Source organism: Bubalus bubalis, chromosome 8 (assembly GCF_019923935.1).
Source record: "Bubalus bubalis isolate 160015118507 breed Murrah chromosome 8, NDDB_SH_1, whole genome shotgun sequence".
NCBI classification, from domain to species: Eukaryota; Metazoa; Chordata; class Mammalia; order Artiodactyla; family Bovidae; genus Bubalus; species Bubalus bubalis.
Window position 1 is genome coordinate 118,798,036 of NC_059164.1, and position 20,345 is coordinate 118,818,380.

At 49.0% G+C, this 20,345-nt stretch overlaps 1 protein-coding gene across 5 annotated transcripts in view; it reads right to left on the minus strand.

Moving 5' to 3' along the window:
- Nucleotides 1-605: 605 nt before the first annotated feature.
- NCAPG2 (non-SMC condensin II complex subunit G2) overlaps nucleotides 606-20,345 on the minus strand; it is a 73,686-nt gene continuing 53,946 nt past the window's right edge. For 4 of the 5 annotated variants that reach the window (XM_025291956.3, XM_006041811.4, XM_025291954.3 and 1 more), the window contains 6 exons: nucleotides 17,807-17,994; nucleotides 16,773-16,913; nucleotides 15,415-15,518; nucleotides 11,465-11,565; nucleotides 9,791-9,890; nucleotides 606-1,000 (listed from right to left, as the gene is read on the minus strand). In XM_025291956.3, the coding sequence (XP_025147741.1) occupies nucleotides 949-1,000; nucleotides 9,791-9,890; nucleotides 11,465-11,565; nucleotides 15,415-15,518; nucleotides 16,773-16,913; nucleotides 17,807-17,994 (686 nt within the window). In that variant the 3' untranslated portion in view covers nucleotides 606-948. Of the gene's footprint in view, nucleotides 1,001-9,786; nucleotides 9,891-11,464; nucleotides 11,566-15,414; nucleotides 15,519-16,772; nucleotides 16,914-17,806; nucleotides 17,995-20,345 lie in introns of those variants that run through there. The other variant, XM_044947127.2, reaches the window with a different exon arrangement.

Below are 20,345 nucleotides of genomic sequence, written 5' to 3' on the forward strand. Positions count from 1 at the left end.
ACATTCACCAGTATAAACCATGGCTTAGTTAAGCAGCAGAGGTGTTCAGGGTCTCATGTTCGGAGTTAGCTGCGACAAGCAGCCCACCTCAGCCTGCAGACGCCCCACGGGGAGGCCTCCCCTCAGCACCATCGCTGCACAGGCCGTTCTCGGAGGGGCAGAGGCCCTGCGCCATCGGAACTGCCCACCTTCCTCCTGGGGCTGAGAGCGAACGTGCGTGCGTTCAACGCAGCGCCCGGGATGCAGGCTGCCGGCCTTGGACCGAGCCAGGGCTATAGGGGTCTGAACGTGGAGACCCCAGTAACGGGGGCGCTGAGACGAAGTCAGCAGGACGCAGCCGGGGCGGCTCTTAGGAAGAAAAGCTGGCTCAGCAGCCGGGCTGGATGACTGGGTCTGTGTGCCGTGCGCACAGCCTCAGGGCCCCATCCATGCCCGGGGGCAGGGGGCGGCTGCGGCAGGCCCCAGGGTGGCCTCCTCCCCACAGCCACCCGGCCCGCCATGGGTCTCACCGCTGCCCCTGGCGGAGAACCAGGCCCGGCCCAGAACTCAGCCCTGGTCCCTGGAGGGGAAAACACGCACCGGTGTTTAGGAACCAAGCGCACAAGCAGGTGTTGTCACCACTTTATTACTCAGAGCTCGCAAGCAATACTATACATAAAAGTCATTTTATAACAATCGGGTTTGCTAGAAAATTGTCTTTTCTTCCATGTAATGGGGGTTTCTGCACCAAAGACACCTAGAACCTGTTAAATTAAATGTACCCTTCATGCAGGCACTCCACACAAATGTTAAGACCTTTGAGGTTTCCACTCATACCCACCCCAAAAGCAGCCCTGCCTCTTCTCTATTATATGGGTTATTAACATTAAAAAACTAGAAAAATACAGTCATCTCACTTTCTGTAGAGTCCTTTTCCTCTATTTTTACATGACCAAGACATTGGCTTGGTTATGAATTCAAAAGTGCTCCCAAAGTCCTTGATGAGGATTCGTAGAGAAACCTGAAACACAGAGAGAGAGAGTCAGCGACGGGAACGCGGCCTCACGTCCACCAGGCGGGTGCGTGACAGTCTGCAGCACACAAAGGGGACGGGAGCAGCCAGGGCCCAGCAGCAGGCGGAGTAAGACCTGCCTCACAGACGCGGGGCGCCCAGGCGCCGGGACAGAGCCACCCGGTGGGAGCTGCCCCGCCCCAGGACAGACGGAGCACCTAACAGCGCCCGTGCTCGCCCCAGGACAGACGGATGGACAGAGCACCTCACAGGGCCCGTGCTCACCCCAGGACAGACAGACAGACAGAGCACCTCACAGTGCCCATGCTCGCTCCAGGACAGACAGACAGACAGAGCACCTCACAGCGCCCATGCTCGCCCCAGGACAGACAGAGGACAGAGCACCTCACAGGGCCCGTGCTCGCCCCAGGACAGACAGACGGACAGAGCACCCTCACAGGGCCTGCGCTCAACCCAGGACAGACCGACGGACAGAGCACCCTCACAGGGCCCATGCTCAACCCAGGACAGACAGACGGACAGAGCACCTCACAGGGCCCGTGCTCGCCCCAGGACAGACAGACGGACAGAGCACCTCACAGGGCCCGTGCTCGCCCCAGGACAGACGGACGGACAGAGCACTTCACAGGGCCCGTGCTCACCCCAGGACAGATGGACGGACAGAGCATCCTCACAGGGCCCGTGCTCAACCCAGGAGAGACAGACGGACAGAGCACCCTCACAGGGCCCACGCTCAACCCAGGACAGACAGACGGACAGAGCTCCTCGCAGGGCCCACGCTCAGCCCAAGACAGACAGAGCACCTAACAGGGCCCGCGCTCACCCCAGGACAGACAGAGCACCCTCACAGGGCCCGTGCTCAACCCAGGACAGACGGACAGGCAGACAGAGCACCTCACAGGGCCCGTGCTTGCCCCAGGACAGACAGACAGGCAGACAGAGCACCCTCACAGGGCCCGCACTTGCCCCAGGACAGACAGACGGAGCACCTCACAGCGCCTGCTCTTGCCGCAGGACAGACAGACAGACAGAGCACCTCACAGGGCCCCGCGCTCGCCGGCGCGCTGCCTCCGTCCAGCACAAGGCCGCGCCCTGGCCCTAGGAGGCCCCGCTCAGGGTGCTGACATGCTCAGGAGAGCGGTGCAGCCTGGGCGCCCCTCCCACACCCACGGTCAGCGGCCCGCTGAGCGCCAGTGGACGAGGCCCGCTTCCCCAACAGGGCATGACGCACACCATTTCCTCTATCGCCCGTGACCTGCACACCCCTCACCTCCCACCCTGCAGCCCGTCCCCGGTGGCACTGGGGGCTCATAGATGCGAGGCAGCTTGTCAGCCCCTCACCTTGCGTCTCCCTTCCCTGAGCTCCTTCAGAGGGTGTGGGCCAGCCAGCCTCTGCTTCCCTGCTGAGACGAGGCACGGTCTGGGCCCCAAATGGCCTCAGCTTATTCCCTCTTCAGCCTGGAGCCGTCACAGGCGCTCCAGCCTGCCCGAGTCTTGCCCCGAACAGTATCAAGACAGGCTCAGAGTTACTGGGCATTTTCTAGTAGCCACATTCAGAGAGATCAGGAGAAATCAGGTGAAATTCGAGAAATACAGGTGGCCCTTGAACAACACAGGGGTTTCGGATGCCAAGCCTCTGTGAAGTGGAAAATCTGAATATAACTTAGCTCTCTGAGAACACGGCTCCCCACACGCACAGACTCGGCCGCCAGGGCAGGGCAGTCCCAGAGTATTTACCCCTGGAGCTGCCTGCACACAAGTGGGCTCACACAGTGCGGACCTGTGCTGCCCGCCAGCCAGCAGTGTGTTTCCCCTGACTCCATACACCCAAGGAAGCGACCTGTAACCAACACAGCGTCGCTGACGCAGCTCAGGGCCCCTGCACACCAGCAGCGGAGCCTGTGCGTTTCCACAGCACGGCCACAGCTCGAGTAAGGCTCACGTGTCCCAGTTTTCCCAAGGGGCCACGTAGAGGCCAACGTAAACGTTTTTAAGATGTTTCTTTGTCTCACAATAAGGAATTTGGTTCCGCCTCGGGGTGATGTTGTGGCAGAGCAGCGCCCCTGGCACACGGTCACTGCTGTGTGCCATCGCCCCCCCATTCCCAGGCAAGTGAGCTCGCGGCCACTGGTGTCCCACTCAGCCACTGGTCAGCGCTGCAGGGGCTCTGCCCACAGCAATCGACTGCCAGTGACCAATGGTGAGCCTTCCTGCTCAGCCACGGGTTGGCACCACGGTGACTCCCTTAAGGCACCACCTGTCCGTGAGTGACTGTTAGAGCCGATTCAACCAGCTGTCGATGGTGGCTGTTGGGTGGCAAGCGAGGCAAGAGGCGGGCCCCGGCCTTGTCCCTGGTGCCCCGGCTCACCCCACCTTGGGCCAGAGGTTATCTGGGGCTCCAGAGCCCTCGCCAAGGCCCCCCGCCGGCCATGGCCCAGACCTCAGGGCAGTGGAGAGCCTCGCTCCACACCCGTGTCTGCACCCTCACAGCGGCGGTGGTCTGCATGGACGCAGTCTGCAGGAACTGCCCCCCCAGGGCCCCCCGTTTCGGCCACCTGAGGAGTTGAGTGTCAGTTGGGTCCCGAGTGCCTGGCTGTCTCGGGGATGAGAGCTGAGCAGGGTCTGGGGATGGCCCGACCCTGAGGGAGCCGCCAGCTGAGCCCTGCTCCTCAGCCAGGACTGTGACCTCAGAGGGTGACATGTGTGTCCTGGGACCGTGCCCTTTCTTGTCAGAACAGAGAAGAACATTCGTGAGCTGGAGATTTACAGGAACCTTGCTCCCTGACCATGACCCGAACTCAGGGACAAAGGATCTGACACCAAGAAGGCTGCCACAACCAACCACACCCCGCCTCAGCTTGCCTAGAAAAGGGCTCTGCTGACAGGTTTTGGGGAGTCTGGGGTTTCTAAGGCACGAGCCACGCACCTCCTTGTGTGGCCCCGCAGTAACCCTTTCTCTGCCCTCCACGCCGACGCTTCGGTATGGCTCGGCCGCACTGTGCATGGACACGTGGACTTGTGTTACGGTCGTTTTTTTCTCCAGTCCTGTCTAAAGCTTAGTTACAGAAACAACAACAAAAAAGAACCTTTACCAGTACATGTGTCTTTAGCCTGCCATGAAAACTCTCTCCCCACAGTGGCTGCACGGCTGCCTCCCCTAGGACCCTCCTCCGCAGCGGTGTCTGTCCTGCTCCGGGTTGCCCTGCATGGAGGCCGTTTGGACCCCCGAGGAGCTGAGGCTCTGGTTCATCAGCTGTGTTTCCAATGAAGGGCTTTTAGTTTGGGCTGCAGCTGGTCTTTTCTTTAAAGACTCCTATCGGTGTCTGGCTGGCCCAGCCCTGCTGCCTCACCGATGGCTGCCTGCCTGTCTCCCTCACACTCCGCCACTGCACACGTGCCGTCACGTGTGTCTGCGCGCCGGGACGCCGCGGGGTGTGGAGACAGCGGGCAGTGGGCAGCATGGAGCCCGTGGAAACCGCCAGCACAGCAGCGCGCAGGCGTCTGCTCCCTCCCGCCTGGCTCTCCCGGCAGGTGAGGCTCTGAAAGTGCAACGAGACAGCACCCGACTGACCAGTCAACAAAACACTGACCCCCCCTGCAGAGATGGCCGGTATGTCTGCTTAGAAAACACTCACTTCCCCATTAAAGCCCCACTGCCTTAAGTTCTAACTGGACCAAAGGGCTCCTAGAGCCTTGAAGGCAAACCTGCCTTAATGTCTCTATGCTGACAAAAATAAATAATATTTAAAAATATAGTCTTAAATCTTAATTGCATATCTTCCATCAGATTGATCTTTATGTTTTGGTTTTTAGGTTCTTCTTTTCCCTCAAACACTGGTTTTTCTACAGTGTGCTTCTTGAATATTTAAGAAGGAAGCCAGTATTTCAGCCTCTACCTATTTGCTTTTTTAGGACATTTCCTCCTTAAAGGGAAGAATTCTTTCTTGGTATCTGTGTATCAGCTCAGCAGAGAAAACTGCATGTAGTTCTAGAAACAATGAATAAACAAAACATGACATTTTGTTGTTTAGTCACTGACTCCAGCTGACTCATGACTCTTGTCAAGGGCTCAGCCATTAGCCCTCTAAATATTACATGCCTGTTTTTAAATTCTATGACTATTCTTTTCTTTTCCATAGAGTAAGTTCTGAACTTCTAGGGCCTTTTTTCTGTCAACGTTAACTAATAACACAATTCAAGTACTAGCCTTGAATGCCTGTGCAAGTGCAAATGTCCCTCAGAGCTGTTCATAGCATATTATTCAAAAAAACTGTCCTTACAGAAGGTATTTCTAACAAAGAAATCCTGTAAGAGGCTCGCATTTCTGAGGTTATGACTATGTCCTATGATAATTACTTGTCATTATCTGGTTTGTAATTCTCGCAGCCTTATTGAATATCTGCACTGCCCACTTGTCGACAGCCATACCACCCGCAACGCGCCCGATCTCGTCTGATCTCGGAAGCTTAGCAGGGTCGGGCCTGGTTGGTTCTTGGATAGGGGAATCACCTGGGAATAGGGGGTGCTGTAGGCTTTTTGCCTCCCTCTCCTGGCTTCCCAGGCGGCTCAGTGGTAAAGAATCTGCCTGTCAATGCAGGAGACACAGGTTTGAACCCTGAGTCAGGAAGATCCCCTGGAGAAGGAAATGGCAACCAATTCTTGCCCGGGAAATCCCATGGACAGAGGAGCCTGGTGGGCTACAGTCCATGGGGTCGTAAAGGAGTCAGACACGACTGAGCAAGTAAACGGTGACAGTGTTTTCAGAACACACACACTCCTCAGCTTCCTCCAGATCAGAAGTTCACATTCCTCTTCCCCACAGACGCAGAAATAAAACAGGTTAATAAAACCTAGAGTCTGCTGGTTTCTCCCTCAAAGATCCTTCTTAAACTGCACAGGAAACAGTCAACAGTCTCCAGAATAAAGCATGTAGCTCAACGCGTGTGCTTGGCACATGACCAAGGACACTCCAGCCCCCTCCTCCAGTGCCCGGTTGCCTGTCACTGAGGCGTGGCGCCAAGCAGGTCAGCAGGGCCACTGGAGGGCTCCCCACAAGGCCCTGCCTTCGCCGGGAGGCCGGACCGCAGAGGTGGCACTGCGGCCCCGGCCCTCCAGGCCCTCCACGGTGCTGCTGCCCGGCGGAGCGCGTGGGCGCGGCGAGACTCGCTTGGCCCGGCAGCTCTCAGCACTGCCGTGCGCACGAGCCCCCTGAGCTCCCAGGGACCAGATGGGCAGCGTCCCCCCAGGAGGCCTCAGGGCTTCTCCCTCCCGGGAGTGAGGGTCAGCCTCGGGCTGCGAGTCCTCCCCAGTGGGAGCATGGCTCCTCCATGCTTCAGCGTTCACTATAACCCTCACCAGCTCCAACCCATCACACCGACACCCTGATAGGAACCCGACTTGGCGCTCAGGCTGTCCTGTCACCGTGGGGTTTCTGCCTCCTTCAAACACCACTAGCACCCGGAACATGTTCACCAGATGAGGCTGGGGAGCCGTCTTAATACCTAACAGAATGGATTCTATGGAGAAAAGCATGCTAGAGAAAAAGCATGAGAAATAGCTAGAGAAAAGCATGCTAGAGAAAAAGATGGACCTCTCATAAAAGTGAAAGGGTCAATTCATCAAGAAGATATAGTAGTTCTAAATTCATGTGCTCCTAATATCAGGATAACAAAATATATAAAGGAAAACCCCTCTATCAAAAACAGAAAGACGGATCCAGCAAGCAGAATATCAGTAAAGACAGAGATGAACTCACCACCGCCAACAGGATATAACTGCCATTTAGACATGCCTTCACCCAACAACAGTAAAACATGCATTCTTCTCAAGCTCATATGGAACATTCACCAAGATAGGTCACACATTAGGCCATAAAACACACCTTAATAAATTTAAAAGAATGGAAATCCACACAGCGTCTTCTCTCAGATAACATGGAATTAAACTAGAGATCAATTACAGAAAAATAACTGGAAAATTGAGAGATTAAATAATACACTTCTAAAGAACACATGGGGCAAAGAAGAAATTTCAAGAGAAATTTTAAAATATTTTTAACTAAGTGAAAATGTAACATAGAAATTTGTGCCATGCAGCAAAAGCAATGCTTAATGGGCAATAATAATTTATAGCACCAACTGAATATATTAGAAAAGCAAAAACATCGAAAATCAGTAATTAGGCTTCTACCTTAGGAAGCCAGAAAAAAAAAAAAGACTAAATTAAATCCAAAGCAGGCAAAAGAAAAAAAATAATAAAAATTAGGACAGAAAGCAAAAAAATTTAAAAAAAGAAATCAATAGACAAAATCAAAGAAACTAAAATCTGGTTCTTTTGAAGATCAATAAAACCAATAAGCCTCTTTGTTGTTTAGTGGCTAGGTTGTGCCGACTCCTTTGTGACCCCGTGGTCTGAAGCCCACCAGGCTCCTCTGTCCATGGGATTTCCCAGGCAAGAATACTGGAGTGGGTTGCCATTCCCTTCACCAGGGGATCTTCCCCACCCAGGGATGGAACCCAGGTCTCCTGCTTGGCAGGCAGATTCTCTACTACTGAGGCACTAGGAAAGCCCAACAAGCCTCTAGTCAGGCTGCAAAAAAAAAAAAGAGGATACAAATTACTAATATCAGAAATGAAAGAGGGGACATGACTACAGATCCCATGGACATTATAAAAGATAATTAAGGAATACTATGCCCACAAAGTTGACAACCTAGATGAGATGGACCAAATTCCTGAAAGGCACAGTCTGCCAAAACTATTTCAAGAAGAAATAGACAATCTGAACAGCAAGTGAAAGTCACTCAGTCGTGTCCAACTCTTTGCGACCCCATGGACTCTACAGTCCATGGAATTCTCCAGGCCAGCATACTTGAGCGAGTAGACGTTCCCCTTTCCAGGGAATCTTCCCAGCCCAGGGATTGAACCCAGGTCTCCCACATTGCAGGCAGATTCTTTACCAGCTGAGCCATAAGGGAAACCCAAGAATACTGGAGTGGGTAGCCAGTCCCTTCTCCAGTGGATCTTCTTGACCCAGGAATGGGACCAGGATCTCAAAAAATTGAATAAATGATTCATAACCTTCCAAAGCAACAGACCCAGATGGATTCACTGATGAATTAATTGTGCCAAATGTTTGAGGAAGAAGTTTACCAATTATTTACAGTCTCTTTCAGAAGAAAGAAGGGAAGGAATACTTTCTAACTCATTCTATGAGGCTAGCATTTCCCTAGTAGCAAAGCCAGACAAAAACATTACAAGGAAAGATAAATACAAAATGATCTCTCTCATGAGAGTCGCTCAGTCATATCTGACTCTTTGCAACCCCACAAACTATACAGTCCATGGAATTCTCCAGGCCAGAATACTGGAGTGGGTAGCCTTTCCCTTCTCCAGGAGATCATCCCAACTCAAGGATCAAACCCAGGTCTCCCGCATTGCAGGTGGATTCTTTACCAAGTGACCCACAAGGGAAGCCCCAAAATACGGGAGTGGGTAGCCTATCCCTTCTCCAGTGGATCTTCCCCACCCAGGAATCGAACTGGGGTCTCCTGCATTGCAGGCAGATTCTTTACCAACTGAGCTATCAGGGAAACCCCACAGATGCAAAAACACTCAATAAAACATAAACTCAACAGTATATTAAAAAATTACATACCATGACCGACTGGGATTTATCCCAGGTATGCAAAGATGGGTTAGTATCTGGAAATCAACTACTGTAACCTATCACATCAACAGGCTCAAAAAGAAAAATGATATGATCTGGTAAGTAGATGCAGAAAAGGTTTTTGACAAGATCCAACACCCACTATGATAGGAACTATTTGTAAATCGGGAGTAGTCGGGAACATCCTCAACTTGATAAAGAACGTCTACAGCTAACATTGTGCTTAATGGTGAGAAACAGGAAGCGTTCCCACTAAAATCTTGTATAAGACAAGTAGGTCCTTTCACCACTCCCTTTCAATATTGTACTGGAAGCCCTAGCTAATGCAGTAAGGTAAGGAAAGTAAAGAAAGGTCTACAGATTGGCAAGAAGAAAAGACTATCTTTGTTAAAAGTTAGCAATTTAGGATTTTGAAAGCCTTTCTTCTAAGGAGAAAGTAGATCTGGAAAGTGGTTTATCTCCCAGGCTTATATAAAACTAATTACCTGGTTCAAAGCCCTGTAACACCTAACCATATGGTGTTCAGAAAACAGCAGGAAAGCACTGCTTCTATGGCTGGTCTGGGAGTCAGACACAATTCAGAAAAGAGTCTACAGGAAATTGCACAGCATGTCAAAAACTGTACATAGGAACAGAAACACTTGGTGGGAAAAACAGAGCAATGAACACATCCTTAGACAGTAGTCCATGAGGCAGCAACGGGCCACCCAGAAAGTGGAAACTGCACGCTCTTCAGTCTCTGCAGCGATCTTCCCATTCCCATCATGTACACTTGTAAACAGATAATTATATCCTATGAATATCCATGGTTTCAAAAATATAGCAAACCACCAAATATAATCTGCTTAGATTTAAAGTCATATAAAGTGAGTTGTACTTTTCCAGGGCAGAATCTCACCAGTAAAAGTTTTGGTTTTGTTTTTAAAGACAGAATGGGGAAGCAATTAAAACACACCCAAGGGGTCTCGCCAATAGAAACATTTCTGTCCCTTCAATCCCCAGTTCTCTACCTGCTTGCAACTAGCAGAAATGGAAGCGAGATCTAATATATATTAAGGAACACCTAGGAGAGTTCAGATCATCACAGCTGGTGTGCATCTAGTGCTTTACCTTTCCAAGCTATCCTCCTCCAGAGTAATTTCCATGAATGTCTTTAGTTTTCTCTCAATACTAGCTGCAACATCCTTCACTTTTGAAGTCTTATGTTTACCTGTTAAAGACAGAAAAATATTGAACACAACCAATCAAAAAGTACACGTACTTTTTCAATGCAGGTACAATTTTAGTTAAGACAAAGCCTCCTATCCTCGCCTAAGTTAGTGCATCATTGACCTGTGGAACAGAAATAATTCCTTTAAAGGGATTCTAGAAGATCCAGTAAGGGATTACAAAAACACTTCCTCACATTTGAGGTAGTTTTCAAAGGCATGATCCCATTCTGCTGCCCGTGCCATTAGACGTGATCATCACCATCTTCAACAGTAATGAAACTAACACATTTCAGAATCATCTCCTGCTTGGCTAACGTCTAAGTACTTATTAAGTACTAGGTGCCCATTCACTCCTCAATCTCCATTCACACCATCCATGAGAAGAACGTCCCTCACCCCCAGACTCTCCTGTCACCTCACACCCTCCACGTGGAGAACGTCCCTCACCCCCAGACTCTCCTGTCACCTCACACCCTCCACGTGGAGAACGTCCCTCACCCCCAGACTCTCCTCAGTCACCTCACACCCTCCACGTGGAGAACGTCCCTCACCCACAGACTCTCAGTCACCTCACACCCTCCACGTGGAGAACGTCCCTCACCCACAGACTCTCCTGTCACCTCACACCCTCCACGTGGAGAACGTCCCTCACCCCCAGACTCTCCTGTCACCTCACACCCTCCACGTGGAGAACATCCCTCACCCCCAGACTCTCCTCAGTCACCTCTCACCCTCCACGTGGAGAACATCCCTCACCCACAGACTCTCAGTCACCTCTCACCCTCCACGTGGAGAACGTCCCTCACCCACAGACTCTCAGTCACCTCACACCCTCTGTGTAGAGAACGTCCCTCACCTTGCTGATGGGTGCCCAGCAGACATGCCCTCAGGCAGGTCTTTCCAGATTCCCGGCTGGGGTCACACTAGCTACAAATTCCTGTCATGAATCTGCAGCCATACTATGCATTCATGCTTATAGGGATAACCTGTTTTGCGAAGAGCCCCCTATGCATTATACCTAGAAAATAATTTCAACATTACTAAAACTCGTCAAAAAATATGGAAGCCCAACTGTAGTCACCTGCAGGGTTATTACTCTATTTTACACTTTGGTAAGTATCTCAGAGGTATCTCTGATCATTTTTCCAATAGTATTTCAACTGGCTAGGATACTCAGAGTACACACAGTTAAACTGAAACACAGATACCTAAAATATTAATATCAAAACACACTATCATTGGCAAAAATGATTCTGACTTTTAAACATACATGGCAAAGGCAATAAATGACATATCAACAGAAATTCGGTCTGAGGTACAGAGAAGGAGACATAATGGGTCCTGGGAAGAGTGGACAGGAGCTGCATTAGGGAAGTACTGTGATCCATGCTGGTACAGGGCAGCTACACAGCAGACGCCCAGGCAGACAGCACACGTGTGGGATGTGGAGAGCTGGGAGAAAGCGCCTTGAGAGCCTGACCGGCAGGGTACACGTTCCCAAACATTCTAAAGAGGATCTATGTAAGACACACTCAGCAGTATCCCAAACAATACAAGAGGAGACTTAACCAACCTTTATTAATTACCAAAATAATGTGCACAACAGCTGTGAGACATACTATGCCTTCAATATCCTCAGAAATGACACATGCCTTCAATTCATCTAAAAATGACCTGCAAAAAAGTAAAAAACAATTGCAATTACTATATAGTATATCTTAATACTTTATAGAAAGACAAATAATAGCCAAGATTCATCAGTTCAGTTCAGTTCAGTCACTCAGTCGTGTCCGACTTTTTGCAACCCCATGAATCACAGCACGCCAGGCCTCCCTGTCCATCACCAACTCCCAGAGTTCACTCAAACTTATGTCCATCGAGTCAGTGATGCCATCCAGCCATCTCATCCTCTGTCATCCCCTTCTCCTCCTGCCCTCAATCCCTCCCAGCATCAGAGTCTTTTCTAATGATTCAACTCTTCACATGAGGTGGCCAAAGTACTGGAGTTTCAGCTTTAGCAGCATTCCTTCCAAAGAAATCCCAGGGCTGATCTCCTTCAGAATGGACTGGTTGGATCTCCTTGCAGTCCAAGGGACTCTCAAGAGTCTTCTCCAACACCACAGTTCAAAGGCATCAATTCTTCGGCGCTCAGCTGTCTTAACAGTCCAACTCTCACATCCATACATGACTACTGGAAAAACCATAGCCTTGACTAGATGGACCTCTGTCGGCAAAGTGATGTCTCTGCTTTTGAATATGCTATCGAGGTTGGTCATAACTTTCCTTCCAAGGAGTAAGGGTGTTTTAATTTCATGGCTGCAATCACCATCTGCAGTGATTTTGGAGCCCAAAAAAATAAAGTCTGACACTGTTTCCCCATCTATTTCCCATGAAGTGATGGGACCAGATGCCATGATCTTACTTTTCTGAATGTTGAACTTTAAGCCAACTTTTTCACTCTCCACTTTCACTTTCATCAAGAGGCTTTTTAGTTCTTCTTCACTTTCTGCCATCAGGGTGGTGTCATCTGCATATCTGAGGTTATTGAGATTTCTCCCAGGAATCTTGATTCCAGCTTGTGCTTCTTCCAGCCCAGCGTTTCTCATGATGTACTCTGCATAAAAGTTAAATAAGCAGGGTGACAATACACAGCCTTGACAGACTCCTTTTCCTATTTGGAATCAGGCTGTTGTTCCATGTCCAGTTCTAACTGTTGCTTCCTGACCTGCATATAGGTTTCTCAAGAGGCAGGTCAGATGGTCTGGTATTCCCATCTCTTTCAGAATTTTCCACAGTTTATTGTGATCCACACAGTCAAAGGCTTTGGCTTAATCAATAAAGCAGAAATAGATGTTTTTCTGGAACTCTCTTGCTTTTTCCATGATCCAGCGGATGTTGGCAATTTGATCTCTGGTTCCTCTGCCTTTTCTAAAACCAGCTTGAACATCAGGAAGTTTACAGTTCACGTATTGCTGAAGCTTGGCTTGGAGAATTTTGAGCATGACTTTACTAGTGTGTGAAATGAGTGCAATTGTGCAGTAGTTTGGGCATTCTTTAGCATTGTCTTTTTTTGGGATTGGAGTCAAAACTGCCCATTTCCAGTCCTGTGACCACTGCTGAGTTTTCCAAATTTGCTGGCATATTGAGTGCAGCACTTTCACAGCATCATCTTTCAGGATTTGAAAGAGCTCAACTGGAATTCCATCACCTCCACTAGCTTTGTTCATAGTGATGCTTTCTAAGACCCAGTTGACTTCACATTCCAGGATGTCTGGCTCTAGGTCAGTGATCACACCATCATGATTATCTTGGTCATGAAGATCTTTTTGTACAGTTCTTCTGTGTATTCTTGCCACCTCTTCTTAATATCTTCTGCTTCTGTTAGGTCCATACCATTTCTGTCTTTTATCGAGCCCATCTTTGCATGAAATGTTCCCTTGGTATCTCTAATTTTCTTGACGAGATCTCTAGTCTTTCCCATTCTGTTGTTGTCCTCTATTTCTTTGCATTGATCGCTGAGGAAGGCTTTCTTATCTCTCCTTGCTATTCTTTGGAACTCTGCATTCAGATGCTTATATCTTTCCTTTTCTCCTTTGCTTTTCGCTTCTCTTCTTTTCACATCTATTTGTAAGGCCTCCCCAGACAGCCATTTTGCTTTTTTGCATTTCTTTTCCATGGGGATGGTCTTGATCCCTGTCTCCTGTACAATGTCACGAACCTCCATCCATAGTTCATCAGGTACTCTATGAGATCTAGTCCCTTAAATCTATTTCTCACTTCCACTGTATAATCATAAGGGATGTGATTTAGGTCATACCTGAATGGCCTAGTGGTTTTCCCTACTTTCTTCAATTTAAGTCTGAATTTGGCAATAAGGAGTTCAGGATCTGAGCCACAGTCAGCTCCCGGTCTTGTTTTTGCTGACTGTATAGAGCTTCTCCATCTTTGGCTGCAAAGAATATAATCAATCTGATTTCGGTGTTGACCATCTGGTGATGTCCATGTGTAGAGTGTTCTCTTGTGTTGTTGGAAGAGGGTGTTTGTTATGACCAGTGCATTCTCTTGGCAAAACTCTATTAGCCTATGCCCTGCTTATTTCCGTACTCCAAGGCCAAATTTGCCTGCTACTCCAAGTGTTTCATGCTTTCCTACTTTTGCATTCCAGTCCCCTATGATGAAAAGGACATCTTTTTTGGGTGTTAGTTCTAAAAGGTCTTGTAGGTCTTCATAGAACCGTTCAACTTCAGCTTCTTCAGCATTACTGGTTGGGGCATAGGCTTGGATTACTGTGATATTGAATGGTTTGCCTTGGAAACGAACAGAGATCATTCTGTCGTTTTTGAGATTGCATCCAAGTACTGCATTTCAGACTCTTTTGTTGACTATGATGGCTACTCCATTTCTTCTGAGGGATTCCTGCCTGCAGTAGTAGATATAATGGTCATCTGAGTTAAATTCACCCATTCCAGTCCATTTTAGTTCGCTGATTCCTAGAATGTCAACGTTCACTCTTGCCATCTCCTGTTTGACGACTTCCAATTTGCCTTGATTCATGGACCTAACATTCCAGTTTCCTATGTAGTATTCCTCTTTACAGCATCGGACCTTGCTTCTATCACCAGTTGCACCCACAACTGGGTATTGTTTTTGCTTTGGCTCCATCCCTTCATTCTTTCTGGAGTTATTTCTCCACTGATCTTCAGTAGCATATTGAGCACCTACCAACCGGGGAGTTCCTCTTTCAGTATCCTATCATTTTGCCTTTTCATACTGTTCATAGGGTTCTCAAGGCAAGAATACTGAAGTGGTTTGCCATTCCCTTCTCCAGTGGACCAGATTCTGTCAGATTCATCAACCACCATGAATTCCAGTTTTCAGAGAATGGGAAATACCACGTTTCAGTAACATGGGAAATTGATTAAAGTCTTTCCACACTCTTCACTGTAAGCACGACAAATCATACAGGTGAGACACTAAAATCAGATGATGCTGCTAGAAAGAGAACAGGGATGTTCTGGCAAGTGAATGAAGCCCTCTGCATACTTATAATATCACAAGAAAGATTTAATGTGCTATTGAAAGATAATTCACAGCTGTTGAAATGATGCTTTTGAAGTCTGCAGCAGACACATCCACTACCGAAGGTCCGCAGGCATCATATGTGCAGGACTCTCCCTCGTGTGGCCGTCAGTGCTGCCTGTGCCACAGACACCCTGGCATCAGGTCAGGTGACCCCCGCGTGGAGACGAGCACGTGCCCCGGGAAAACCACACGGCGCTCAACCAAGCACCCCTGTCAGAAGCACTGCAGTGCCCAGTAACAGCTTAAATGTTTCCCTCTAAATGAACTGGAGTTACGATAAGCATAACCAGAGACTATGTGGATGAACGTTTCTTTCAGAAAGTTATAATTTCTCTTTGTAGAAGTATAATGCTAATATCTTGAGAGTAAAAGGAACAGAGTTAAAGTTACTGAGAGCTTACAGCCATAGGAGTAAGAAGACCGTAAAGAGAAAAAGATTACCTGACTACATTTGGAGATTTTATTATTATTCCTATTAAACACCTTGAAAATGGTGGAAGGGCTGAAAGACCCTCTGGCGGGGTAAGCTCTTCCATATCAGAAACCTAAAAAAAATCAAGTTAGTAACATGAATCAAGACTGAGACTGGGCTAATCACTCATTTTATACTTCTCTGAATTTTCTTACAAACTTGAGAAAGGCTTTCCAGAAACTCAAAATAATTATTTTTGTTAACTTTTGCAATGGCTATCATAATCATGATTTGCAGTGGTGTCAATCAATTGGACAGAAGAAAAAAGACACATGTCACTTGACAAGCCCTCTGTCAAACACTCTTTGATTATCTTCTTTTGTCAACAATGTGTTTCTACACTAAGCAAATTTAATTGTTATTCTTATTAGCCCGGATCAGGTTTTCTCAACTTAAACTTTTTCTATAAAGCAGTAAAATAGTAAATATTAAATAGTAAACATTTTAAACTTTTTGGCAAAATGATCTCAGCCACAAGTACTCAATTCTGCTGTTGCAGCACAAAGCAGCCACAGGAAAAAATGTAAACGAATGGGCCCCAGTGGCACTGGCAGCCTCAGCTGTCAGCTGTGCCCCTCACAGGCCTGAGGAGCTTCAGTTAGTAGGCTGTGTGTAGGCCAGGACGCACGCTCCTAAACCAGAATGATCTCCCTTCAAGCTTTCAGGAGGGCCTGAAACTCGGTTAATGTCCTACAATTTTGTCAACTTCTTTTATATTTGTGATTTCATAATACAAAATTTGTACCAATTATATGTTTGCATTTATATATTTCGATGGTATTTCCTGTCAGATTTCTCCTTTCCATACTGAGAGAAAACACCGCTCTTTACTGTCTTGCGGCATTGCTGCAAGCCCTCACACACGAGCATCAGGGCTCCAGGCCATGACAGAGCGTGCTTTATTGTGACCTGAATTATCGTCCTGATTATGTCCGCCTTGAACCAAGCAGGCTAATCATATGAAATACGCTCCTGCCAGGAACTGGCCAGTCCTTTATGGACTAGGAGCAAACTATCTGTCTAAACTGATATTACAGATTCAAACTTCCTGTGCTTAAAAGCAAAAGTAAGGTTTATGTATCGCACGGCAGTCAGTGACGTGAGCTGCTCCAGCAGCAGCACCAGGCACTCCACACCCTGCTCTCCGCTGAGCACGGCCGTGAACACAAGCCAGCCACGGAGCCGTGAGGGGCAGCCGTGGAAGGAGCGGACCTCCCGCGGCACCTGAGCTCTGAAAAACACCTAGAGAAAGACAAAGACGTGCTTCCAGCAGAAAACAGCCTCTTCAGTAGCCAAAACGAGACACAGCAGCTTCAGGACAACGCACCTTCCGGAGCCAGTGGCTTATCTCAACCACAGACGCAGCGATCAGGGTAGAGAACACGCCCCGGTGAACTGGCTTGTCCACATGCCAGGACTGCACAGTGCTGATGAATTCATGCAGAGGAGTCTGAACAGAGTAAAGGAGCTACAAGAAACACATCAGTCGCCGTTAGTCCTGAACATCACCGTCAGGGATGCGGCCTCCTCGTGCCTCCGCGGGGCTGAGGCCCGTCCCACCTGACGACCCTGCTGCCCACGCCCTCCTCTCTGGTGCTGGAGACGACACACAGCACACACAGCCCGAAGGCCCTGGGCGGCACCCTGAACACACTCCCCGGAGCAGAGAAAAACTCCGAGAACAGGAGTATCAGCAACATTAATAAAGTTCTCAAAACGAAAGAGGAAGAAATATCACTGACATTAAGGGAAGACACCCACTATGAGGCCATGTGTTCTGAACAAAGCTGCACAGCCAATAGTGAGAAAAAAAAAATTCTGGCACAAATTACACGAACAGATCACAGACACCTGAACCAACTCATCAAAAACAGGACTTTTTCAAATTAACAGAAAATATGGCCAATGACCTTCAATTCCCTCTACAAGCTAAAGGTAGAATGAAATGGAAAGTTTCAATAACTCATAAACATCCTCCCACTGAAGCATTTTTTAAATCTGCACTCCTAGCAGCTGAGTACTCACAAGCTACTGCAAGTAGCTCTCTGCTTCTGTCCTGCCGAGCAGAAGAGCTCTTGGGCCAATGGCCTGCTGACCCGAACTGCCAACACGGTCCCCAGACCAGCACTCAAAGGTGGGCTCCTGGCCCCTCAGCCTCCTCCCCAGAGCACGCTGCCCCAGGGAGAGGGGGCAGCACCAGTGGAAAGGGGCACTGGGCAGCCGCCTCCTGCTGCATGGCACCTCCCCGCAACGCCAACAGCACCCACGGGCTCTGGGGCCTGCAGGCCTGGCTCCACGCCCTGGGCCGCCAGCTGGGCGCTGCCCCTCTAGTTCTGAACCCGCTGGGGGAGGAGCCCACACCTGCAAACCCTCTTCTGGCTGCTTCTTGAAGCTCCGTGCCATGCACTCCAGCATCTGCTGAAATACTTTCTGGACCATGTCAAACACCATGGCGACCTCGTCCTCCGAGTCTGTTTTCCACGTCAAGGAACTTCCAGTTATCTCTTTCAGAATTCCGAGAAGCAATGAAACATAAAAGAATCCCTTCACTGGAAACAAAGTTGGGAAAATCTGTTGTTTAATCACACAATTTAGTTGAAATTATTACATTTTTCACTTAACACATATATCATGGTAACTTAGAGGAGTGTTACTGGTGAGCCAGTACCAAGCTGATCAGATTAATATAAAATCTGACATCCACACAACTGGCTCCTTTTATCAGACACAAAGCCACTGTCCTCACAAACAGTGCGGACGGACGCGGCTCGCGTGCACAGCGCGGCCCCCGCGGCCCTGCTGCAGGGCGTGTCTGCTCCCACATGACGGTGAGACTGAGGGCGAGTCTGGGAGGAAAGGCCTGAGAGCCTCGTGGCCAAAGGCCTGTTTCCGTTTGCAACAAAACTCTAAAAGAATGAGCTCATAGCAGATTCTCTCCCGGGAAATGCTGATTATTAAAATGTCTAAATACAAAGATCATTTCAGCTTGGTCCAAGGTAAGGTTAGAAGCTTAGGGCCTTATACTTGAGGGGAACAGACAATTCTATGTAATAAATCCACCTACATTGGAGATATAAAAATTTCCAAGGAGCTAATTAGAATTTTAGAAGTGTTAAAAATAGACTCAATCCTTGTGTGCTGCTAAGTCACGTCAATTGTGTCTGACTCTTTGTGACCCCCTGAACTGCAGCCCACAGGCTTCTTTGTCCATGGGATTCTTTAGGCAAGAATACTGGAGTGGGTCACCATGCCCTCCTCCAGGGGATCTTCCGAACCCAGGGATCGAACCTGTATCTCTCACGTCTCCTGTACTGGCAGGCGGGTTCTTTACCACGAGTGCCAGCGGGGAAGCCCAGATTCAATCCTTAGGGGAAAATAATTACTAGATGATAAATTGAGTTACCCAAACACAAATCACTTTTAATGTTTCAACAATTAGGCTTAGATTTATTTATTTTAGAATATTTGTTTGTTTATTTGGCTGTGCTGGTCTTTGTTGTGGCATGTGGTATCTACTTCCCTGACCAGGGATTGAACCTGGGCTCCCTACACCAGCAGCAGGGAGTAGTCAGCCACTGGACCACCAGGGAAGACCCTAAATTTAAGATGAAAGTAAGACTTATAATGAATTAAACAAAGCAAAAAGTTAGATCTTAAAACAAAAAAAAATTCTTCTATTTAATATTTAGCCTCTGTGGGTATTTTAAACAAATAATGTATTAATCCTGCTGAAGCCCCTTAGTTACAGATAAGGAAAGGTATAATCAAGACAGCAGAGCAAAGCAACTGGAACCCAGCTCGGGTGCAGGCCAGCCACCACCCCAGGGACAGCAGCACAGGGAGGAAGCTGCTGTGGGGTCTGAGGCCAAGCCATGTCTGAGGTCTGCACGATGATGCTAAGACCACACAAGACCCCGGGAGACTAATGCAAACTTACTGTTGAATTTGCTCAATGATCATACCATTTTCAGTCTCTTCTAGCAAGTATCTGAGTTAGAGCCATTTGAACCCCTCCTTCCCAAGCCTCTGCGGCTCTCAGAGGAGCACGTACAGCCCCAGCTGTGGAGTGAGCCCACGTGGCAGCGGCCAGGGAGGCCGCAGGGCGGGACTCACGGCAGCAGGCTCTCAGCCAGAGCCTGGCCCGAGGCCAAGGGGACGGCCTGGGCCCCACACTTCTCCTGCCACTGGGCAAGGGGCTGCAAGAACCCGCCCGATCCTGGGAGGCTCCAGATAACCCTCAGCCCGGATGGCCTGAGGGCAGCCAACTTCCCAGGCACTCTCTCAGCACGGACCACCTGGCATCTCCTCCAAAGCAGGTGTAGACACAACGATGTCAGTCACCAGGGCCACACTGTCACCCCATCCTCAGGGTGACAGCAACCTCCCAGGGGTCCCAGGGTGGGGGGCCATTAAACAACTCCTGACTCACAGGCAGACGGCGAGCACTCTTCTGTGAGCTCTGCCCACGGACACCCGATGGGAGCAGCAGACAGGTGACCACACAGAGCAGTCGTCCACAACCACAAGGCCCCCAGAGGAGAAGCCTAAGACCCCGCCAGAAATGCTGCACTTGTCAGGCCAGCACCAAAAGTACCATGAACTGCCTGGCTGCCTCGGCCTGTTAATTCCTTTTTTAATGTAAACCAGTTTGTTATACCGGAGAAGGCAGTGGCACCCCACTCCAGTACTCTTGCCTGGAAAATCCCATGGACAGAGGAGCCTGGTAGGCTGCAGTCCATGGTGTCACGAAGAGTCAGACATAACTGAGCGACTTCACTTTCACTTTTCACTTTCATGCATTGGAGAAGGACATGGCAACCCACTCCAGTGTTCTTGCCTGGAGCATCCCGGGGACAGGGCGCCTGGTGGCTGCCGTCTGTGGGGTCGCAGTGTTCTTGCC